The sequence below is a fragment of the Macaca thibetana genome, chromosome 5, assembly GCF_024542745.1.
Source record: "Macaca thibetana thibetana isolate TM-01 chromosome 5, ASM2454274v1, whole genome shotgun sequence".
In the NCBI taxonomy this organism is placed as follows: domain Eukaryota; kingdom Metazoa; phylum Chordata; class Mammalia; order Primates; family Cercopithecidae; genus Macaca; species Macaca thibetana.
The window spans coordinates 68,758,154-68,784,038 of record NC_065582.1 but is presented as its reverse complement, the minus strand read 5'-3'; the positions used below and the strand labels follow the sequence as shown (position 1 = coordinate 68,784,038).

At 39.2% G+C, this 25,885-nt stretch overlaps 1 protein-coding gene across 9 annotated transcripts in view; it reads right to left on the bottom strand.

Annotated features, from left to right (window-relative positions):
* Positions 1-25,885, bottom strand: part of PRDM5 (PR/SET domain 5) — a 224,802-nt gene that overhangs the window by 121,692 nt on the left and 77,225 nt on the right. The window contains exon 1 of one of the 9 annotated variants that reach the window (XM_050792634.1): positions 19,547-19,857. The exons of the other annotated variants lie outside the window; for them this stretch is intronic. Coding sequence (XP_050648591.1) covers positions 19,547-19,585 — 39 coding nt within the window. The 5' untranslated portion in view covers positions 19,586-19,857. Of the gene's footprint in view, positions 1-19,546; positions 19,858-25,885 lie in introns of those variants that run through there. 9 annotated transcript variants of the gene reach the window in all.

The following is a 25,885-nucleotide window of genomic DNA, read 5'->3' as shown; positions in this document are numbered from 1 at the left end:
TGTTTTAGTTTGGGAGGACTTTTTTGAATAACAAGCATAGACTACTTTATAGTTTTAAAACAATATATATCAGAAAATTTCATGGAAGAGACAGAAATTATGATCATATTCATCCAATACTACGGAAGGAAGACTTGATTCAAAATTTCAAAGCACTGAAGCAAATCTAATCATGAGCTATACTTAATTTATAGACATTCCTATAACATTTGAACACTCTTGGAAGTTTTTAAATTTTATATATCCAAAAACATTAAAAAGGTTATTTCTAGTTAAGATCACTGAATTAACTTCTATACAATTGGCACTCTTAGTGCAACAAAAACAAACAAGCAAAAAATATACAGACACCAAGAGGTCTCTTTAACTCAAAAGCAGCATTTTCCAGGTCTTTATTAGATGAGTTTTTAACTGTTCGGGTAACTCACTCACCTAATAAAGACTTCAGAATGCAATAATAAATCTTAGTGTTTATCTGATCAAAATTCACGAAAGTTAATTGAACCGTCATCCTAGGATATTAGTGATTAATTTTGTGATGGTTTTGATAGCACCAAGTAAAGATAATAATTTTTAATTTTAAAACACGATACGATTAACTTAAACTGTAATAATAGGATATGGCACGTCTGTTTAGAGGCTCTGTAATAAAAGAAAACGTTCATATACCAGCTAAAACTTTAATTTCATGAAAGTAATGGCAGCATTACAGGCTCCACAGGACCAGCTGCATGTTTTTTCTCTGTTTGCCAAAAAAATGTGATATAAAGAGGAATATAGTTACAGGTATTACTTCAATCTATTTATTTAATGGGGATGTCTGGATATCTCTGTACATATAATTCCAATCACTGTGCAGACCAACAGTCTCTGTCCTTTCATTTGCTACCCCAATACTATTAAGAAGTATCCTCTCAAATCACTTCCTTGCATACACTGCACTAATTTTTAATCATCCTACAAATCCTGCAACTCTTCGTGGTGTTGTTCGCCTCCCTGCACACCTCAGATTGACAAGTCCTGCCACATTCCTAATTTCTGGAGCCATTTTGTCCACCTGGAGGCTCATCCCAGGCCTAATCTCCTGCCCTTTGGCAGGAAGGATTTAGAGTTGCTTCCTGTTTTGGGTGTTTGTGCCCACAAACCTCATGTTGAAATATGATCCCCAATGTTAGAGGTGGGGCCTGATGGGAGGTGTTTGGGTCATGGGGACAAGCCTCTCATACATGGCTTGGTGCCATTCTCAGGGTAATGAATGAGTTCTTCCTCTATTACCTCCCCAGAGAGCTGATTATTAGAAAGAGTCTGGCACCCTCCTTATCCCCTCTTCGACTACAACACATGTTGGTTTCACTTTACCTTCCACCATGAGTGGAAGGAGCCTGAAGCCATCACCAGAAGCAGATGCTGGCACCATGCTTCAGTACAAGCCTACAGAACTGTGAGACGAATACTCATTTTTTTATACATTACCCAGTGTCAGCTATTCCTTTATAGCAACACAAATGAACTAAGGCAAGAGTGTTGCCCCAATGCTCTGGGACTCAGTATCAGCTTCTTGTTGTCACGTTATTGTTAGCCTAGCAGTAAACTTGTGGTTCAGATTTGATCATCACTGGTTTAATATTCTCATCCTGAGATTAATTCTCCTTACTACGTCTATCATTTCTGGTCTTAGGTTATTCCCTTGAGCACAGTCCCTCCTGGACTCCTTGTATATACACTTAAGATTAGCCACCTTCCTGTGACTCTGCCTAGGGGCCGAGATCCTGCTTGTGATTCAAGTCACTGGCTCCAGGTGATTTTATTAAAAACACTTAGAAACTTGTTCAACATCAAGGCCTGCTGAAAAGCAAGTAGTCCCCAGCCATCGACTTTCAGAGCATTATAATTTGAATACAACATATTTATAGAATGAATGGTTTTACAATTGTTATTCATCTCTTGTATTACTGCCTATTGTTTTGAATTTTTTGTCTTTTTTTAGTCTCATTTCATTTTGCTTTATTTTATTTGCACGTTGTTTTTCGGCTAATCACTTCTACTGCACACTGTAATATCAAAAAGTCACCACAGCCTAAAGGCCCAAAAATATAAGTTGAAAAAAAAAGCCAAATCTCTAACAATTGGTTTTAAAACATTTATCAAATGTCATTTTAATTTTTAAAAATGTATGTAAATCAATATGCCCCAAAAAGAAAAAAAATATGTAAACAAAGGTGTTAACAGGGCTGTTTCTAATGGAGGAAATTGTGAGGACTTTGTATAGTCATCTTCTGCTACTCTACATTTTATAATTTTTCTAGAATTAATTTATTTATTTTATTTATTACTTTTATAGTAAAAGATAACAATGGATAATTAATGAATCCTGTTCCTTGATACCAGGAAGCAGTACTACATGGTGACCAAAGAAAGCAGGGCTTTGGGCTGCTCAGGGTTCAAAATCTCACTCTAGATTGACTAGCTATGGGACTGAGCCAACAGCCTAATCTCCCAAATCACCAATTTCCTCATTTGTAAGACGGAGACAATAGTAGTGCCTATCTCATAGGATGGCTGTGAAGATTAAATTTGGTAATATTTGCAAAGTCTAGCCAGGTGCCCTACAAGCTGAAAGCATTCATGAATGACAGCTACTATCATTACTATTTAACAAAAACTTGAATGCCAGTGGTTAACATACTCATTTTGTTTCCAAAGTCTGTTTCAACCAAACTATCACACAAAGTTGCTTTTACCATGCTGCTTTTGATTACATTTCATTTGGCCAAAATGCTCTCAGTCAAAATATAATCCAGTTCCACTGCCTGCCTAGCAGAGCTCTGAAATGCTCTGCCCTGGATCTCCTGTTGTCATGCTCTCTTCCCCTGTTAACATGTTAAAGCGTTGCTCTGGTTTGGACCTCAGATACCAATCACTTGTCTGAACCATACCTAAGGTGTCCAACCATGAAGTCTGCCTGCAATTGAGGGGTTTCCAAGGACAGGGATTATTCAGTGCTAAAACTGAGACAGTCCTGGCCAAACTAGGATAGCTGGACACCCTAACTACATCCATCACGCTCTCCATAATCACATTCTTAACTCCACTTAAGATTTCCTAACAACAATATTGACTGGGTCTACCTCCTTCACCATCTCTAGGTCCAGATTAGGATTCTCAACATTTAGGGCCAGTCATATTCTCAGATACAACTCCAACACCTTACCAAGTGAACTCCCATCATCTGAATTTTCATGTCATTCTCTTATCCCCAAATCTTCTTCAAATGTACCTGCTTCTTTTCTTCCATCCAACCAGTACACTTCTCAGAAAACACAGAGCTAATTCCTACCTTAGTACAACTGCAAAAATGCCACTTGGCCCCCTTGCTATAACTCCTCCATGTCCTCTGAGGCACAGCTCACTTTCACCCTCCTTCGAGAAACTTTCTCTAATCTACTAAATTCATGTAGGAATTTTTAATTAGGAGTTCTCTATGTCAGTTGCCTTAACTTCAATTGGACACATCATTTACTTCTGTGTTTTTTGTCACTTAATTCATGTGATCAATGAATTTCTAATATGTGTTGCTCTTACCTCCCCAAAAGATGATTTTCTCAAGTGGACAAGAATTATCAAGTATAAGCTAATCTCATAATACTTGCTCAATATTTTTTAAATAATAGGTAGTAAAATAGTTGTGCCAGAAGAAAAACAACACATAAGCTTACGCAACTTTTCCTTTATTTATTTATAGCTGGGAGGCTATTAAAATAATCCAGGTCATAGATAGTGGTGACTCGAGAGGACTGTAGCAGTGAGTAGTGGAGGCAGTGGGAAGTAATCATTCTGAGCATGCTTTGAAGGGAAAGCAGATGCCATTTCCTGATAGATTGTATATGGAGTGTGAGAGAGGAAGGGTCAAGGATGAGTCCAAGGTAATGAAGTTTTCCCTGAAGCATTCACAGATGTTGCTGTATTTAATAATGATTCTTCTTACAGAATCGAAACAAAACACTAACTGAATTTTTGCTTTAAATCTATCTCTTCTCTGTATATATAAATATAATTTCATGTGGACCTTCACTAAGGCACCCTGGAATATTAGTCAATTCAATCATTTACTATCCTTCAACAAATCTACAAAGCAGTCATTCATAATCCCCAACCAAAAAAAATTATTTTAGATGAAAAATTGACTCACAAAGCCCTTCCTTCGGACAACGAATGCATTCTGATAAGAAAAGAAGAGAGTAGAATTTTGTTTCTTTGAACAAACCTGAAAAACAATACCAGTGGCTTAGATTGTTTCAGACTGGTCATTTTGGTAACATCATATAATATGGAATTCAGATTTGCTGGCAAACACACACACAAAAGCTTCTCCAAATATGGTAGTTGTCATGGTTTTCAAAAAAACTTTTGTAATAAAGATAAGCAAATCCAGAAAAAAAAGCAATAACCTGGCTAGGATGCTTCAGCAGAAAAGTCAGAGGTAGTGCCATGTGGTATGGCCATTACAGAGCATTCTCTGGAGGCAGGGGCACCACCAAACTTCTTCTGCATCAAATTAATCATTGCTAAATTCAGAAAGTTTAGAAGAGCAGTCATATAAATACAGTGATATTCAAATAACATTTCAACTGTCATGAATTTTGAATGGTTTACTTTATGTAAATTGTCTTAAACAACACTATAAGAAAAAAACTACTATCATCAGTATCTCATCTCACACTAGTAACCTAATTCTTAGATTCCCAAGGTATCTCAGCGCACTGGGTGGGAAGTTCCATCACAGAAAATCAATCCGTGGGTAAGAGAATCCAAGCTCCTATGCCAAGGGCTAATATCAAGGCCTGAGGGAAAGCACTGGAGAAGCCAGCCAGATGGTAGGCTTTGGAACCCGATTAGGAATCAGTACGGCCCTCAATGTCCTCATTGTAAAATAGAAAATACAACGCCCCTAGACTTATTAGTGCTTTGGAATGGATTCTACTGCAAATTTCTGCTAATTACATGGCTAAGAACACTTAGAAGGAATAATAGTATCCCTCATTTATATAGCACTTTGCAGTTTCTAGTTTTTCATGTACTTTATCTCATCTTACCTTCATGGAACCCTTGGAGATATGGATGGAAATGTCCAGTACACTGGATAGATACTGGCTTGGGAGTAAGAGAGACTTGAATTTGTATCCTAGTATATAACTTAGTAGATACAGATCTTTAGGCAAGGTTATCTTAACTTCCCTTAGTCTAGCTTTCCTCATTTATAAAGTGGGTTCAATAGTATCTACTTTAAAGAATTGTTTTGAGGATTAATTAACACAGAATATGTAAAGTACACCTGGCAGATAGGAAATGGTTAGCATCAAGGTCTGTCTCCAACAGGAACTTCTCCAAAGGAGACCCTCCAACACAACTGCATTTTACGTATGGGAAAACTGAGGCTCAGAGATGAAAAATAAAGTGTAAAGATCTCACAAACAGTAAATTCTAGAGCCAATCTAGAACCTGAGGCCAGGACTAGCATCATGAGAACTAGAATAATCAGGTCAGGAATTAAGTAGAATTAGTTATGAAATTATGCAACTATAATTTTAACTTCACTAGATAAAATATTTTCCAAATGAGTCTAAAATAAGCCAATGCATTTAAGTGCTGAAGGGAATTTGGCCTCATATAATTTTTTATTCTTTCTCTTTACTTCAGTGACTTACAAAATTATTCTTTTTTGGTCAAGCACTGGGCTCAAAACATAGTTTACTTTGTGGTCTCAGTCTCCAGTACGGGAGAAGCTTACATTCCACTACCTAGCTACATCTGATATTAATATATTCTTAGAGTAGTTCCTTACATGTGGCATATAACAGGAAGAACACTTAAGACTATCTTCTGGCTTTGGCTTGGCCACTCTGAGGCTCTGTCACCTTGGGGAAGCCTCTTATCATCAGAACTCTTATTTTATCTGTAAAACGATGGAGTTGGACTTTATAATCTCATCCTTTCTAGAGCTAGACTCAATCGCAAGTGAAATAAACTCATCTTTGGGGAGTCTAGTTAATGAATTTAAAAGGAAAAGTACATATACAGGTTGATCTGATTACTGCTTTCCCTCTCAGACCTCACCCTACTAAAACAAAACATGGTATGGAATTAAGAGAAATACCTAACTAGGATTCCTATGAAAAGCTGGAATACACAACCTTGTAAGGTTGAGAGGCCCATTCTCCAAAATTACATAGAGTAACATAAGCCATGCTTTGATAAGATTTTATCAATGTGACTACTTCTGTATTGTGGTAATGGTTAGGACCAAATGAACTCAAGATGCGTTCCAGTCTAATTATTTCTGCTTCTATCACTACACAGAAACATTTACTCCTAGATATCTAGGAGATAAATCTAATTTTCAAATTCCCTATGACCCTTCCACATCCGGCATTATGTGTATACCTCAACTTTCTCTGATAATTTGCCCTTTGTCTCTTCTCAAGTGCCATGCCTCACTAGCATAAATCTATCCTAATGAATTTATACATCTGAGGTTCAGTTCTGCTATTTCAAAACAGTAAAAGTCTCTTGTTTCACAAGGAAATACTAGTCCCCACTGTGTGCAAATAAATACAACTCCAGGAGAGGCCACGGGTAATTTGGTATTTCAGCTGTATCTGTATGTCGCTTAACTCAGTTTTTGTTTACTTGTTGGCAGGCTGCTATCTACACGTGGACACTGTAAGAAAAACCATGATTGTGAAATTGACAAAGGCACAATTCATCGTATTGAAAAGGTAGTAAATTGTGAAAATCCACACTATCCAGCTAACATGACTAATGGGTAATCCACAGAAAAGGGAATTATCTTCAAAACAATGCAAGGGCTTACAAATGAACAATTTATAGCAGTGTAGAGGGAAAAAAAAGTCTCTGAACTGCTATCCAATAATCAATAGAAGTAAAAGACAAGTGACGAAGGTGCAAAAAAAGAAAACAGAATGAAACAGTAAAGATTTCATATTTAATATCCTCTCACATAAAGCTTCTTTACTAAACTCCTGAATCAGCCTTAATCTGTGTATCAGTATGTCTATAGCGCTCAGCCTACAAAGCTGACAAACATCAAGAAAAAAAATCACTTCCACACTAAAATTCACAAAATGTACCTATAATCCAACAATAAAACCAAAAGTCTTTGAAATAAGACATAAATGTAATAGACCATAGGATTCCTGTTTATTCACTCTTCTCGCAGTAAGAGGACTTTCCCAACTTGCCATGTGACACAGAAAGTTACCTTTGGGGTGTGGGTATTATGAGTTTGGCCGGGTGACTTGCATTGACTGACGAAATGTGAACAGAAGCAAAGTGAACTGCGTCCAAGTGAAAGATTTAAAAATCATCACATTTTGGCCACTGCTGTCTTTCCCCTCTGCCAGGAAAACACATGTCCCTGATAAGGGTTGTATCTTCAGATGCCATGTGGAGCCAAGCTGTGGACAGAGTCATAGCCTCTGGCAGCCTATACTTTTATCAGCAAGAAATAAACCTCTGCAGCTATAAACCACTAAGAGTTTAGGGTTGTTCATTGGAGTAGTCTTCTGAGCAAAAATTGACTGAAGCAAAATAATATTCTTAAAAATTTTTTTATTTGAAAATAAGAAGCAAGTGACTTGAAATCAAGGAAAATAATGTGAGGCAGAAAATGACAGATGTATTTAAAACAAAGAACAGGGCAGGATATACTGATTTCATGTTCAGAGTTACATTAATCAGGTCCTATAAGAAAAATGAAGTTTCAAAGAACTGCAAATAAAATGTTGTTTGCTAGTCATAACTTATAATCAGTCATACAGTGAGGAAACAGTTTAATATGATTCCTAAAAACAGAATACTATGCTAAACAAAAAAAATCAAATCTATAAGCAAAGAATATCAATCACAAATTACTAACATAAGTGTGTATGTATACACATATTTTTCCCTGAGGGGCTCAAGCAGAGATAGCAATGTCTGAACCATCTCATGACACAAATCTGATATCATGGAGAAAAGAATCAACAGAAAAGAACATAAAATAAACAGAAGAAGTCGCTACTTTTTCTTGTGATGTGAGCTTGGGTAGCAGTGGCTTTTGAAAGAAAAATATATACACTCCACCTCTTTTATTTAAAAATAAGTTATCAATATTGACAAACCATGAAAGTGTTGAATCAGATAGTGCTGCGGAGGAGAGGGCAGCCATTTTATATACAAATGATTAGAGGGCAGACATGTTCTTATTGCAAATTTGCTTTATTTACATCAGAAGCGCTTTTAACTGACCTCCCCTTAATTGGGTCTTAAACTTAACTGACACTCTGCATATCACAAAATCTACTGAATGATGCCCCATGCGAAGTCTTGTCAATTAGTAAGCTGCTGTCTTCTTATTTGCCCACACATTCTGTTCCTACCACCTGACTGTCAGGCATGCTTCCAACAGTGCCACACCTGTTTCTACACCTATTCAAAACATTCATTCCTACACCTGTTCAAAACACTGAGGACAAGTTAAATATATGTAATCATATAATTTAACTACATTTTAAATAAAGACAGCTGAGTAAGAAAAATTCAATTGTTTCTAAGAAAATCAATTGAATGTGTTGAAAAGTCTTAAAGATAAGTCTATAAGAGAAATGGTCAAATTATATGAGTCAAAACAATTATAAAAGATAGGGGAAAATCACAACTCTAGAAGGACTCTGAACTTAGGTTGCTTTGCAAGAGTCTACTTATACTACTTTAAAAAGAGTAAAACTGGATATTGAGTGGTTATGAAAAAATATGACAGCAAATGCTAATGAGAGAACCTATACTTAGAACCAAGAAAGCTTTGATCATAAATCAGTACATTGGCAAATAAAGATAGATTTATAAAACTTAAGGTAAAATAAAATGTTTGAAGTATCAAGTCTATGATGCCATACTGGGGCCAACTTTCATTAACTTAATATGAATTGGTCCATATCACATCAGAAAAGAGAGTGCCAACTAAATTATTATATAAGCAGGTCTGAGGAACAGACCCCCCCATACATGCTTCCTAACCATCTGTGCTGGTCCTATCAGAGTCTTTTCCATGTTCATCTGTATTTATTTAGCTGAATCCCCAACTGGGTTGGAAGCTCCATGGAGAAGGGATTATACACCCAAATTCTATTAGTCCGTTCTCCCACTGCTATGAAGAAATACCTGAGACTAGGATATTTATAAAGGAAAGAGGTTTAATTAACTCACAGTTCTGCATGGCTGGGGAGGCCTCAGCAAACTTACAATCATGGCAGAAGGCACCTCTTCTGGGGGAAGGGGAGATAATCAGTGCCCAATAAATGAGGAAGCCCCTTATAAAACCATCAGATCACGTGAGAACTAAATCACTGTCATGAGAACAAGGTAGGGAAACTGTCCCCATGATTCAATTATCTCTACCTGATCCCTCCGATGACGCATGAGGATTATGAGAACTACGATTCAAGATGAGAGTTGGATGGGAACACAGCCAAACTTTATCACAAATTATATATAAATTATTCTCCAAATATTCATTTATGCTGTATTGCATGAGAATTAGCTAAACACAAACCTCTCTTCTCCCTGGCCTCCTCACTTCCCCATGAGCTTGTAAGCCTGCTGAGGGCAGGCACTATATCATATTGACCTTTGTGTCACCTCAGTACCTGATTTGACACTTTGCTCACTGAAGGTTATCAACAAAGTATCTGCTGAATTGAATCAAATATGAGAAAAAAAAATGTCATTTCCTTTTGAAGTAGTAACACAGTAAAGGCAAGAATGTCATTCAGAAAGTAGAATGAGCTACAATGGGGTTGTAGAATAAATTTCCTATTCTCAACAAATTCTTAAGAAGTCAAAAGTTGGTCAACAGTTGAGAGGGTGAGAGGGTTTCATCCAAATCTTAAAAAAAGATTAGACAAGCAACTATGCTCCCTGGAAAGAGAACCAGCATTATGCCAAGCATACCCCCATTTGACATACCAGAAACGTATTAGATAGCTGAAAGTTTATTCAACACATTTACTACATCATATAATGTGCAGAGAATTGAATACCCACACATATAAGGCTGGTCCTTCCCCCTGGACTTTATATGCCCTCAGGGGAAACAGAACAAACAGGTTAAGTAACAGTACAGTAGTCCCCTTCTTATCTGCACTTTCGCTTTCTGCTATTTCAGTTAACCTTGGTCAACAGTGGTCCAAAAATATTCAATGACAAATTCCAGAAATAAACAATTCATGAGTTTTAAACTGGGTGTCATTCTGAGCAGTGTGATAAAATCTAATGCTGCCCTGCTTCATCCCACCTGGGACAGGAGTCCTCCCTTTGTTCAGTGTATCCATGCTGTAGATGCTACCCATTCATTAGTCACTTGGGAGCCTTCTCAGTTATCAGACCAACTGCCACCTGTCACAGTGTTTGTGTTCATGTAACCCTTATTCTACTTCGTAATAGCCCCAAAATGCAGAGTAGTGATGCTAACAACTCGGATAGTCCCAAAAGAAGTTGTAAAATGCTTCCTTTAAGTGAAAAGGTGAAAGCTCTTGACCTAATGAGGAAAGAAAATAATAATAATAATAATATGCTGAGATTGACAACATCTATGCTAAAAATGAATCTTCTACCATAACACTTTGAGGAAGGAAAAAGAAATCTATACTAGTCTTGCTGTTGCACCTCAAACTGCAAAAATTATAGCCATGGTTCGTGACAAGCACTTAGTTAAGATGAAAAAGGCATTAAATTTGTGGATAGAAGACAGGAACAGAAATGTGTTCCCAGTAATTACAATCAGACTTGGTACTATCCAGTTTCAGGCATTCACTGGGGATCTTGGAACATATCCCCAAAGAGGGGTCTACAAAGTGTAAAAAGGGGCAAGATGGTTGTACAGAGAATGGTGGTTACAGAATTTTTCAAGGTAGTTTCACGCTGATGTTTGAAACTCACTCTGAATATGTGAAAACTAGATAAGTTCTAGACAATATAATATTAGTAGGGAATGGGCTCATTAAAATAGGGAAAACAACATTAGCAAGGTCAAAGCACTAAGAAAAGTAGATTTATGCTATAAAAAGCAACAAATCTAGCTTGGTTATTACAGGAAAGTTATAAACGATCAGACTAAAAAGTAGCTTCAACATGTGGAGGGACTGAAAAGTCAGGCATAGATTAAACATGGCCTATGGATTGCACATTTGAAAAAAACTAGTTGAAAGCAGCCTGTAAGAAATGTTCATTTGATCAATGTGATGGTTAATTTTATATGTGCTGAATATTTGTGTGCCCCCAAATTCATATGTTGAAATCTAATTTCCCATGTAATGGCATTTAGAAGTGGGGTCTTTGGGATGTGATTAGGTCATGAGGATGGATCAATCATGAATGGGATTAGTGCCCTAGAGAGCTCCCTTGTTCTCTTCCCCCACATGAGGTTACAGCAAAAAGACAGCTGCCTATGAAACAGGAAGCAGGCCCTCATCAGACAACTGAAACAGCGGACACCTTGATCTTGGATTTCCCAACCTCCAGAACTGTGAGGAATAAATTTCTGTAGTTTATAAGCTACCCAACATATTCTATTTTTGTTACAGCAGCCTGAACAGACTAAGACAATGTATCAACTGGACTAGGACATGGAGTGTCCAGATACTTGGTCAAATATTATTCTGCATGTTTCTGTGAAGTTGTTTTTAGATGAAATCAACATTTATATCAGTAGACTAAGTAAAGCAGATTACCCTAATAAGTGTAGGTGGGCCTTATCCAATCAGTAGAAGGCCTGAATAAAACAAAAAGGCTGACCCTCCTCCAAGCAAGAGAATTTCAACTATTATTAAGCAAGGAATTTGGCTTTTCATGCCCTCAGACTCAAATTCAGGTATTTCTGTGTCTCAAGTCTGCCTGCCTTTGGACTGAAACGACACCATCATTTCTCCTGGCTCTCATGCCTTTAAACATGAACCAGAATTACACATGTGCTCTCCCAGTTCTTCTTCCTGACTCACCTGCACATAATCCTTCAATGTCAACAATTTTTAATTCTATGATTGTTTTCACATAACTAATTTGAAAATAGTTCTGATAAAGATAAATCATATGAAAAATTGTTGAGCACTTATGAGCTCTTAGGACTTGAGCACATAAGGTGAAGCACTTAGGACTAAGTATAACATAATGAAATAAAATACAGTACCTATTCCTAAAGAGTTTACAGTATTCCTAAAGAGTGGAAATAGCCATTAATCAACCACCAAAGAAATAAAAATAACTTGATGAATGTGAAGACAAAGAGCAACACGGTGCTATTGAAGTATATAATAGAAAACTGACATAGTCTAGAGTTCAAATAGGAGAAACCTTGCAAAGGGAAAATATGTGTGTGTGTGTGTGTGTGTGCACGCGCGCCTGTGCGCATGCATGTACACACATATTTGAAAGTAGTAGAATAAAGGTGATATGGTTTGGTTGTGCCCCCACCCAAATCTCATCTTGAATTCCCACATATTGTGGGAGGTAACTCATAGGGACAGGTCTTTCCAGTGCTGTTCTTGTGATAGTGACTAAGTCTCACAAGATTTGATGGTTTGAAAAATGGGGGTTTCCCTGCACAAGCTCTCTCTTTGCCTGCCGCCATCCATGTAGGATGTGACTTGCTCCTCCTTGCCTTCCACCATGATTGTGAGGCCTCCCCAGCCATGTGGAACTGTAAGTCAACTAAACTTCTTTTTCTACCCAGTCTCTGGTACGTCTTTATCAGCAGCATGAAAACGGACTAATACAAAAGGAAAGGAACTCGTACGTTGAATAGCTGGGAAATAGAATATAAGCTATGAAGGTGAAAGAAAAAAAGTGGTTTCAGGGAAGCCAACAAAGGATGAGTTGAAAGATGGAGGTAGCTGTCCACAACACCTAATGTTGCCTTGGAGTCTAACAAAAGGAAGTCTGAAAAGCATCAAGTGGCTTCATGACAAGGACAGAACTAGCAACCTGAGAAAGAACAAACAGAAGGCCAGAGGGAAGCAGAAACCAGGTTAGTGTGGGTGGCAGAGTACGCTAGAGGTAAGAAAATTAAGACACAGCTTATAGACAATTGAAGGAAGGAGAGGATAAAGATCAAATGGAGAGAAGGGACAACCTACAAGGCAAGTGTTCATCAGAAAGAGAAACAGATTTGTTCTTAAGAAAGAGGAGGGCATATTTCTCTATTCTAGGAAAAAAAGAATGAGAAAGTGTGCATTTGTAAGGCAGTGTGAATGTTGATGTCAGAAGTTCAGGAATATATAAGTATTGTTTATTATCATCTTTCCTAATATTCCAAAAATGAGAAAAATATATGTTTTATAATATCTTTTTAATTTTAATATATTTCCAAATGTTAACAAAGACTATTACATCTCTTCTTGGTCTTTTTGCTAAGATCAAGTATAAAACAGGATACTTGTATTTTTCTATAGAAACATCCTCTTAAGCACTGAAAGTGCCCTCAATTCCAAATGACTTGTAACCCATGATTTCTCCTGTAAGTCTTACAGTTACTTTATTAGCTTTGGTGTTAGATCAATTGTAAACATCACCACAACTCATATATTTAAAATGTACTTAAAACATATATGTATCATTGTTGTAAAATGTACAAGTATTCATCTGAATCTTCTAGATAAAAACTGACTATTATGCTTATCATCTCTCTGTAACTGAGGGAATCTAGATACCAAAACTGCGTGTTTGACTGGCTAGGGTGAAAAGCTCTGTTCCACCACTTTCAAGCTCTATATACTTGGGTTCAGTTTTTTCATCAGCAAAATGGGAATATTACTACTACTTTAGGGGGGATTGTTAGAATTAAATAAGACAATATATCTAAAGTGTTAAGCATAGTGCTAATTACTATTAGTCACATTGACTATTTTTATCATTATTATTAATAAACCAAATATAAACAGCTATGTGCCACAAAATTTATGTAGAGTGAAAATCAGATGTTCTGAGGCTATTCTACCCACCTTCCTATCAAATTCACCATGCTCTGGAGGTAACTTCCAGCACCATCTCCACCAATCTACCACCAACATGCTCAGGAATTGCCATGCCTGACTTTCAATCCAACACGAAGTCAAAAGGGACTGGTTACTACAACTATCTGATTGTTATGAGGCTAATGATACTGTTATAAGGCTAGGTTTCCTGAAGGATATATTTAATCTCTGAGATGCCTGATGATGCAAAATTTCAATAATTTGATAAATTTGTATGATGCATCAAAATGACTCCATTTGAAATCTCATTTCATAAGCATGGATAATAAAGGTTTTTTTATGTTTGTTCTGTTTTGTTTTTACTTATTGACTGACTTTCTAGAAGTAAAACATTATCATAGCGTTTCCCTATGGGTTCTAGGTGATGTCAACAGAATTAAAAATCAACTTTATTCAATAGCAAAGTGCAAAGTATTTCAAAGGATTTGTGATATTAATATTTTACATACAACTTACACTTCTACATACAACATAACATTATTCCAACCAATGTCATGTTGCATGTGAAATATCTGAAACAAAGCAGGTTATACTTACAAAGTTTAATATAAAAATATAAATGTTTGATAATGAACATTTTACATTTGATAAAGTAAAACACAAGCCACCTTTGGGAGGCCGAGATGGGCGGATCACGAGGTCAGGAAATCGAGACCATCCTGGCTAACATGGTGAAACCCCCTCTCTACTAAAAAACACAAAAAAACTAGCTGGGAGAGGTGGTGGGCACCTGTACTCCCAGCTACTCAGGAGGCTGAGGCAGGAGAATGGCGTGAACCCCGGGAGGCGGAGCTTGCAGTGAGCCGAGATCCGGCCCCTGTACTCCAGCCTGGGCGACAGAGCAAGATTCTGTCTCAAAAAAAAAAAAAAAAAAAAGCAGGCCACATAGATGCATGCTATATTCCAAAGTACAGAAATGGGCATGGAATTAATTAAGTCACTGAGAGAAAGTTCTCAAAAGCCTAGTTGAGTTTACATTCTACTGCTTGGAGAAGTGTAGGGTTAATTCTCAGCAAGAATGACTATGCCCCTTTTTGTTCCTGTCTACTATCTGCAAAACTAATATGTGTAAACCACCATCTCAAAGGACTTAATTAACCACAGGAAAAGAAATCAGAAAATGACTCTGTTTTAATCTCTGTCCACTGAGGTGAATTAAATAATATGACCATTAAGTACCAGCTTAAGAAATCACAGACACACTTGTCAAATGATTACCCATTTAATTAAGTATAATAAGACAGTATGTATAGTTTTGACATAAACTAACCATGATAATGATTCATATAATTATTTTCTAGACTTCTGTTAAACAAAGCTCCACGTGAAAGGAAAGCCCATACTCAAACTTTACAACCCCTCTTCCACTCAGCCTCTGTGCCTTCCTCATGCAGTAAAGTACCATAGACAACAGCCTGCAACTCTGCTAGTAATCTTCCTTTTTCCTTCCCTCAAGCTGTCTTTTTTCAGGGAATAAGATTTATTATTTATTTATCCTGACACATAATTATACATATTCATGAGGTACATAGTGATGTTACAATACATATCATGTATAGTGATCAGATCAAGATAATTAGCATATCCATCATCTCAAACATGTATCATTTCTTTGTGTTGGGAACATTCAATATCTTCCTTCTAGCTATCTGAAACTATATATTATTGTTAACTATAGTCATCCTACAATGGTATAGAATAGCAGTCCCCAACCTTTTGGCACCAGGAACAGGTTTTGTAGAAGACTATTTTTCCATGGACAGGGATTGGGTGGGGGATGGTTTTGGGATAAAACTGTTCCACCTCAGATCATCAGGCATTAGTTAGATTCTGATAAGGAAAGCACAACCTAGATCCCTGGCATGTGCGGTTTACAACAGGTTTTGCATTCCTATTATTATGGGATCTTTGGGGTGTTGCTTTTCTGGCTGGAAACCTCTGTGGCCAATCGTGCCTTTGCCCACTGCTTCGGCCCACTGAGCTCATTCTGCCCACTCGACCTGGCAGGCTGTGTTCAGCTCACACTAATGGCCTGGATTCCACACCTGCCAAAGGAGACTGCATGGAGTGGCAAGGGGTGTGAGAGTGAGCGTGGGATTTGACTAGTTCACAGATATGCCAGCTGCCGCAGAAGGGTGGGCAGCAGAATGGTGGGCAGCTCCAGGTGCCAGCACAGGTGCCAGCTCTCTGCAAGGCTGCAGCTGGGCTAGGCACACTGCAAGCAGCTTCCACAGCTGACACCAGGGAACACAGTGGCATCGAGAAGCTTGGAGACACCAGGAACTGCAGCGCCCCAAAGAAGGAGTCACAGCCCTGGCTTGGGGCGCTCCCAGGTCTGGGCTCCCTGAAAGGCTGCAGCTCTTCTCTCCTTCTCTTCACTGGCAATGTGGCAAGCAAGGAGCAGGTCTCAGTCTTGTTTGTGATACAGCTCTTTTAGCCTCGCCATTCGGCGGCTCCTCAATTCTTGTCCTGTGACCAGGAAAAATGAGGTATACAAACAAGTAGAAGGTGAGCAAGATGAAGAGGAACTTCATTGAGCAACAGCACAGCTCAGAGGAAACCTGCAGGTTTTCTTTCCACAGGCAGGGTATACCAATGAGCATTCATTCAGCTGCTAGCAGAGAAAGTAACTCCTCTGTGCTAGGCAAGTCATCACAACAAGCATTCAGTTCTCAGCAGGGACAGTAGCTCCTCTGTGCATCTGCTCTGCTCTGGCTGAGTCTGAGGCTTTTATGGGCCTCGGAGGGGAGGAAGTGTGCACTCATTGGTCCACTGACAGTCATGGGCAGGCCCAGAAAAGGCACCACAAGTTCCCATTCTAGTCGACTGGACCGTCAGCCTGGCCCCCAGCCTTCAGGCACTCCCTAGCCTGAAGGTGGGGCCTCACCGAGGACCTGCCCCCTTTCGTCCAGGAGCCTATCTGCCTCCTGCCACCCTCCATGAAGCCCAGGTGCTTGTGCCAAGGGGCACCTGCAGGCCACACTGAGCTGCCTTCAGCTCCGCATCAGTTTCCAACCCCCCCACACTCATTGGTGCCCAAAGTCTGGAGGGAGGCCAAGGCAGCAGGCAACTTGTGTGTCAGCACTGCCCCAAGTGTATGCACCCCCAGCCGGGCTGTGACAGCACCTGGGCTCAGCCCCACATTGCTCTGGGATCAGAGCAGGTGCTCACAGCTGGGAGAAGCCAGGCAACAGGAGCGGGCACTTCAGAGCCTGCAAGCAGCATAGGGAGGCCTGGGTCCACAGCACCAACTTGGGTGTCTGCAGCTGCATCTGGGAGGGTGCGGCTGCTACCTGATCCTGGCTCCCACTGGCTCCATGGAGCATGCAATCCCAACTGTGCCCCCTCACACCTGGGGGCAGGGCTCCAGGTTCTCACTGGGCCAGGGCCAGCATTTGGGGTAGAAGTGACATTGCCACAAACTCCCCCCATTGTCCCTGTGCTCAGGGACAGCCTGGGGCTCCCCCTCATTTGGCTCAGGGCCCTGCCTGGGGAGGGGCTCCTCTGGGAGTGGATCACAGGCCCTAGGCCCACCCATTGGAAATGTCAGGCTTGGCAGTCACCCCAATGCGAGGTGGACTCCATGGACATGGCCCTGGACAGCCCCATGCAGAGCCTCCTCCCAAGGCATAGGAACCCAGCAACCTCGGCGGGGTGGGTGCAGTAGCTGCCTGGCTGGCCGGGTCCTCAAAGCAGGTACTGCTCCCATTTCCCACCTCAGGCCCAAAAAGTGTGGCCCCAGCTACGTGACCCAGGCCCAGCCCCGTCACCCCATGGGCAAGCATGGCACCACTCCAGGCCCAGCTTCGTCTCAGGGCCCCTCTCTGCCCAATCCAGGTCCACAACATGGGGCCCCTCTGTCCATCGTAGGTCACAACTCTGACCACAATGGGCCTGGCAGGCGACCCAGCCCGGCCACATCATGGTGGCCCCTAGGGCAGCAGGCTGTAGGGGACTGTGCCTCCTCCCTACACCCTCCCTGCAGTGGCTGGCATGATGGCAGTAGCCATTCCAGACAGCCCTCCACTGCCATCACTATGAGAATCTAATGCCACTGCTGCTCGGACAGGAGGCAGAACTCAGGAAGTAATTCTCGGTCACCCATGGCTCACCTCCAGCTGTGCAGCCAGGTATGGGTCTATGGCACAGGGGTTGGGGACCCCAGTGAAAAAGATAGAACTTATTCCTCCTATCTTGCTGTAATTTTGTATCCTTTAACAAATCTCTCCCTATTCTTGCCTTTTTTAAATCATGTGAGATTTCTATGGTGACTAAGACTCAATCAAGGATGATTAGATTAGGGTTTAAGGTAACATTTTCCTAGATTTTGTGACATAGTAGACTTCTCAAAATTATCAGAGTGAAATATCCTTGGCTTAATACAGTATAACTTTGTTACACAAATTACACTGAGTACAGTATATAAAGTACAAGATAATTTTTACACCTTCTTTTGAGTAGTGAATTCAGTGACAGAATGCAGAACTTCACATTTTACTTTGTATTGCTCAACAGTAGCTGAACCTTTTATGACAGTCTATTCAGGCACTGGATGTAGTACAGTTTTCTTTGAATAGAAATTTCCCTAGACTACTCAACTTCCATTGATAAAGACTTACATGTGGCTAATTCTACTGTTTTGTGTTGTATCCATTACATTTACTTCACTCTGTAATTTGTTTATTGACTTCCTTAATGCCAACCATTAAAAAATAATTCAAAACTTACCATAAAACATATATCCAATTTTGAAACACAGAAACAAAGTCATTTCCTTCTTTATGTTCATACACCAAAAATCTTGCCTGGCAAAAAGTAGTATATGTGCTTATTCTGAGTGTCTAGATTTTAGTTTTAACACTTCAAAAATACACACCACACACACCCACACACACACGTACACAGTTGTTAGTTTAATTTCCTCCTCTGATAAGTGAGCTTTTATGTTGCTTGGCTCCGTATATAACAAATGTTTCATTATATTTTCTAGTGACTAACATTCTTAAGATTCTTCTTTTTAATTTCTACCGTATCTCTTAAATTTTGTAATGATATAGCACAGTTTCAGTATATTTAGTGCAATATTGATTAATTCACAAATACTAATCTTTCGTTATTACATTTGTTAGGTATAGTTTGAAAGCACCCTACCACTTCATAGTAAATACTTCTTTTCTCAGTAGGCTTAGCTATTTCATTATTCTATATCCTAGTTTTCTGAGTGAGTCCAGACTGAACTCTCTGGTTGTTAATCAACAGAGTATCTGAATTAAAGGCTCTGCTTGTCTGTGGTTATATCTGTAAAAAGACTTTTGACATTAACGATGAGGTGCTGTTGGCTGCACAGCAGTCTGGCTAAGATAAAACTACTTAGCAGTAGACTGAAATGTGTACACACATACAAGTAGATACTCAGCACTCACAGAGTAAAAATGTGACACTTTGCCAGACCAAATACTCACAGGCACATATACTGCAGGCCAGAGTTCAAGTGGAAGCATTTGCTTTCCGTTGTTTTAAAGGAAACAGATGTAAGCCTTTTCCCAAGTGACAAGGTACATTCAACTAGGTGTACCACATCAGGAAAGAGGCAGAAGAGCTGCCAAAGGAGGCCAGTTCAACAAGCACTTACTGAACCCCCACTAGACGCAATGAACACTGGGAAATAAACATAACTGACACAAACGCCGTTCTTGAGAAATTCAGTCTAGTGATAGAGACGACAATGTAAATAAATAGTTTATCTAAGTGTCATCATAATATTAAGTATTTTGGATTTCAATTCTAGGAGTCTTGGGAATTTTTCAAATTAACTATTTTTAAAATGCTTTAAATTTTAAAATTTTTAAATGAAACACTATAATTTAATCTAAATATGAAATGTAAGATTTGCCACTTTTCCCCCAGGACAACTTCACGGAATTTCTATTTTCAATTCTACTTTGCACTTTCACTATCACCAATCCTGTTACAACCAAAAGCCCCAAATCAACGAGGGAATAAACATTCTTCAGCCCTCTAGCCTTCTTTTGGTTAATGTTACAGAGGTAGGCTTTGTTAGGTCACTAAAATACGGAAAGAATATGAGTCCTATAAGGCTATGATTTCTAGGGACACGACTTTCCAATATCCAGCATTACCCATTCTGCAAAAACATCTGAGAGCAGGCAGAATTCAGAGGATTTCTATAAGAAATAATCAGTCAGCTAGGCATGGTGGCTCACACCTATAATCCCAGCACTTTAGGAAGCTGAGGCAGGCAGATCACTTGAGATCAGGAGTTTGAGACCAGCCTGGTCAACGTAGCTGGTGAAATCCTGTCTCTACTAGAAATATAAAAATTAGCCAGGCATGATGGTGTACACCTGTAATTACAGGGATTACAGGTGTACACCTGTAATCGGGAGGCTGAGGCAGGAGAATAGCTTGAACCCAGGAGGCGGAGGTCGCAGTGAGCAGAGATTGTGCCATTGTATCACTCCAGCCTGGGCAACAGAGGGATACTCTGTCTCAAGATAATTAATTAATTTAATTTAATGCCAATGTCCTCCACAAGACCACTATAAATGAGCACATAAATGGTGCTCTATAGGCCAGGCATGGTGGCTCATGCCTGTAATCCCAGCACTTTGCGAGGCCAAGGCAGGGGGATCACTTAAGCACAGGAGTTCAAGGCCAGCCTGGGCAACAATGCAAGACCCCATCTCTACAATAAATTTTAAAAAGTAGACAGGCATGCTGGCACATGCCTGTGGTCCCATCTACTTGGGAGGATTCCTTGAACCCAGAGATGGAGGCTGCAATGAGCCATGATCAGGCCACTGCATGCTGGTCAACAGAATGAGATCCTGCCTTAAAAAAAAAAAAAAGAAGAAGAAGAAGAAAAGAAAAGAAAGAAAGAATCAACCTGCACAAAACTTTCTTCTTTAAAAAAGCTGAAAAGTGGTTTGGTACAAACATATAAGCATAATGATTTTAATCCTATCCCTAGGGTCACCAAGTTACTACATCTAATAAAGATCTCAGCACACAGTACAGTAACACTTCTTCCCCACAGGGCATTTCTTGTGTCTATAAAGTCCTTATCTTTCCAAAGAGGAGAGTGGCCACAGAACACAGTAAGCACAATGTCATCCACAGTAAATAGTACTCAAGTGGCCTAAGAGGATGCTTCCCATGCACCTGACCACGGAGGAGCTCAGGAGCAGGGTGCATAGGCCGCTGTGGCCACTGTGGGGCAGGCTCACTGGATTCAGTCACTCCACACAGCAGATTGTCTCTTGAGTGGTGAATAATTACTGAGAAGTCTTCTACATGCACAGAATTATACTAGATACTCTGGGAAAGCTTTATAAGAAATAAAACAGATTTTATTTTGTTCATATACAGATAATATTATAAAGACAAAAACTACAAACCTGGCAAGGGGTGGTGATAATGAAAATTTCAGCTTACTATATCAGCACTTACAGGCGTACTTTGTTTTACTGCACTTTGCTTTATCGTGCTTCATAGACATTGCAGATATTACAAATTAAAGGATTGTGGCAACCCTACATCGAGCTAGTTTCTTAGAGCCATTTCTCCAACACCATGTGATTACTTCATGTCTCTGTTACTTTTTGTCATATTTCTAACCTTATTATTATTATTGTGTCTGTTAGGATAACCTGTGATCTGGGGTCTTTGGTGTTACAATTGTAGTTGTTTAGGGGGCCACCATAAACCACACCTATATAGTGGCAAGCTTAACCGATAGTGTGTGTGTTCTGACTGCTCTACCAGTGCCCCTTCCCCCATCTCTCCCTCTCTCCTCAGGCCTCCCTATTCCCTGAGACACAACAATACTGAAATTAGGTCAATTAATAACCCTAAAATGGCCTCTAAGCATTCAAGTGAAAGAAACAGTCATGTCTCTCACTTTAAATCAAAAGTTAGAAATGACTAAGCTTATGAGGAAGGCATGTCAAAAGCTGAGACAGACTGAAAGCTAAGCCACTTGGGCCAAACAGCCAAGTTACAAATTCAGTGGAAAAGTTCTTGAAAGAAATCAAAAGTGCTACTCCAGTGAACACATAAATGATAAGGAAAGTGAAACAATCTTATTGCTGATATGGAGAAAGTTTGAGTGGTCTGGATAGAAGATCAAACCAACCACAACACTCTCTTAAGTCAAAGCCCAGACCAGAGCAACGCCCTAATTCTATTCAATTCTGTGAAGGCTGAGAGATAAGGAAGCTGCAGAAGAAAGGCTGGATGCTAGCAGAATTATGAGGTCTAAGGAAAGAAGCCATCTCTGTAACACAAAAGTTCAAGGTGAAGCAGCAAGAGCTGATGGAGAAGCTGCAGCAAGTTATCCAGAAGATCCAGCTAAGATATTGATAATTAAGAAAACTGGCTACACTAAACAACAGATTTTCAATGTACATGAAATAGTTCTATTGGAAGAAGATACCATCTAGAATTTTCATGGCGAGAGAGGAGAAGTTGACACCTGGCTTTAAAGCTTCAAAGGACAGCTTGACTGTCTCATTAGAGTCTAATGCTGCGGGTGACTTTATGTTGAAGGCAATGCTCACTTACCATTCAGAAAATCCTAAGGCCCTTAAGAATTGTGCTAAATCTACTCTGCCTGTGTTTTATCAAGGGAATAACCAAGTCGGGATGATGGCACTGTCATCTGTTTACTGCATGGTCTACTGAATACTTTAAGCCCACTGCTGAAAACTACTGCTCATTTGAGAAATTCCTTTCAAAATAACACTGCCATTGACAAGGCACCTGATCACCCAAGAGCTCTGATGGAGTGTTCAAGGAGATGAATGTTTTAATTCCTGCTAACACAACATCCATCCTGCAGCCCATAGATCAAGGATAAATTTCAACTTTCAAATATTATTTTTGAAACACACTTCATAATGCTATCGCTGTCATAGTGATTCCTCTGATAGATCTGAGCAAAGTAAATTGAAAAACTTCTGGAAAGGATCAACATTCTAAATGCCATTAAGAACATGTGTGATTCATTAGATAAGAGCAAAATGTCAATATGAACAGAAGTTTAGAAGTCGATTCCAACCCTCATGGATGACTTTGAGGTGTTCAAAACTTCAGGAGAGGTAACTGCAGATGTGATGGAAATACCAAGAGAACTAACTAGACTTAGATGTGGGGCCTGAAGATGTGACTAAATTGCTGTAATCTCAAGATAAAACTTATATATATATGAGGAGTTGCTCCTTACAGATGAACAAAGAACGTAGTTTCCTCAGATGGAATCTACTCCTGGTGAAGATGCTGTCAACATTGTTGAAACGACAGCAAAGAATTTCAAATATGACATAAACTTATCTGATAAAGCAAGAGCAGGGTTTGAGAAGACTGACTCCAATTTTTAAAGAAGTTCTACTGTGGATAAAATGCCATCAAAAAGCAAAGCATGCTACATAGAAACCTTTTGTGAAAGGAAGAGTCAATTGATGCCACAAACTTCATTGTTGTCTTATTTAAGAAATTACCACAGCCACCCCAGCCTTCAGCAACCACCACCCTGATCAATCAGCAGCCATCAACATCAGGGTAAGACACTTCACCAGCAAAAAGATTCTAACTCACTAAAGGCTCAGATAATCATTAACACATTTTAGCCACAAAGTATTCTGTAAAGGTATGTATATTTTTTAGACATAATGCTACTGCACACTTAATAGACAACGGTATAGTGTAAATATAAACTATACCCACGTGCCCTGTGAAACCAAAGATGGTATGCTGTAAATACACCTATAGTGTAAATATAACCTATACTCACGTGCCCTGTGAAACCAAAGATGGTATGCTGTTTTACTGAGATACTCACTTTCTTGGAGTGAACTGGAATGAAACCCAGAGCATCCCCAGGTGTGTAGAAGCTAAGTGTTTTGCATATGTTATCTCATTTAACGTAGACTTCACAAAAATCCAATGAAGTAAGCATTATTACAATCAACTCATGAAGAAGAGCAGTTTTAAAGGTTATTTTTACTGCTATGAAGGCAAGAGTTAGATCATCTCTTCAGTCATAGTATCTCCAGTGCTCGGCATTGGGCCTGGCACATAGCAGATGCTCCATAGCTACGGGTTGAATGAATGAGTTAAGTAACTTGCTCAGCCAGCAAAAGTCAGAGCCAGGGATCTACTTCAAGTCCTTTAGACAACAAAGTTCATGCTCTTTCTACTACTTGAAACTGCCTTTCTTAATATTATCCAAACCGGGTTGGGTTCTGCATTCCTTCTGATTCTGTATCAAGTGCTTGCCTTTTCCATTTACTCTAACCTTATTCCATCCATACATGAAGCAAATTCTCCCCACTGATCACTGTTGTAGCTTGAAGATGGATGTCTCAACCCCTAGGATGTCTCAACTCCTGGTATCCAGACCATCGTGTAGTCCTCTCCTGCACACTGTGCCAAGGTTGGCCTGTGTGACTAATAGTATTCAATAGAAGTGATGCTATGGAATGTTATTTCCAAGATTAGGTTATAAACAGTTGCAGCTCCCCCCTTTTCTCTCTTTCTCTCTCTCTCTCACTCACTTTTGCTCTCACTCTTTTCCATCACCCTTTCTGGGAGAAGCAGGCTGTCAAGTCCTGAGCAACCCCAGGAGAGCCCACGTGGTAAAGAACTGAAGCCTCCTGCCATGTGAGAGACCCTGGACACAGAATCTCCAGCCCTAATCAAGTCTTCAGAGACTTCAATCAAGTTTTCCCTGGCTGACCACTTGACGGCAACCTCATGAAAGTACTTGAACCAGAACCCCAGAACCGCTCAGTAAGTTGCTCCTAAATTCCTGATCCTTACAAATTGTATAAAATCATAATGCATGTTTGTTATTTTAAGTTGTTAAAATTTGGGATAAATTTGTTACATAGCAATGGATAACTACTACAATCATAAATACATACAGATAAGACAGACTAGATGAAAGTCATTCTGCTGGGTGGGACATGGATACTGGGAAGCAGGATTGGTCTTCAATAGAAGTAGAAAAGGAAACTTCTTCTATGGTTCCTAGGATGAGAGGCACAGAAAGTCCCACCTAATTAAAAATTTCCCCTACACCCAACCTGACAGACTCTGATTCTGAAATTTTACTACAGTGTATTATTATAATAATTTCAAGGGATCTAAATGTTACCTTTATCACATTTCTAGCACATTAGCTAGCAGCTAAAATGAAGCAAGGAAAAAGAGACAAGAATAGATGTTGCCTAGGCATGACCTGTATATGAAGAAGAAGCAGGTGCTTCATCATCATTTTAAGGATCAACACAGATTTCAACTTTACCACTACATATAACTTAAGAATATTTCTATAAATACATATTTGCCCTGTCAATAAACTACAAACTTAATGAAAATAATATTGATAAGTAATAAAATTCCCCCACATAAGACCAAAGTAGAGTAGGTATTTATTACCTCACAGGACCAATTGCTTGCATTTTTACTTTAGTTTAAAATTTTACGCTAATAAAATACAAATACATACCTTATTGGAAGATAACCTATTAAAAGATAGATCTGTAAGTTATTTAAGTGTTATTTTTATGCTATCATTGAAGAAAATCACTAAACAGTTATACTTCACCATTTTGTGACAGATTCAAAAAAAATTGTAAAAATGCCATCTGTATAAATCTGGTACGAAAAAACAGAAATAAGAAAGATAGAGAACTGGAAAAAAAACATAATTTTGCATATAAGTAGTAAATCCTTTGGGTATTTATTTTTGTTGGTTGCTTAGTTGGTACTGCTGCTAT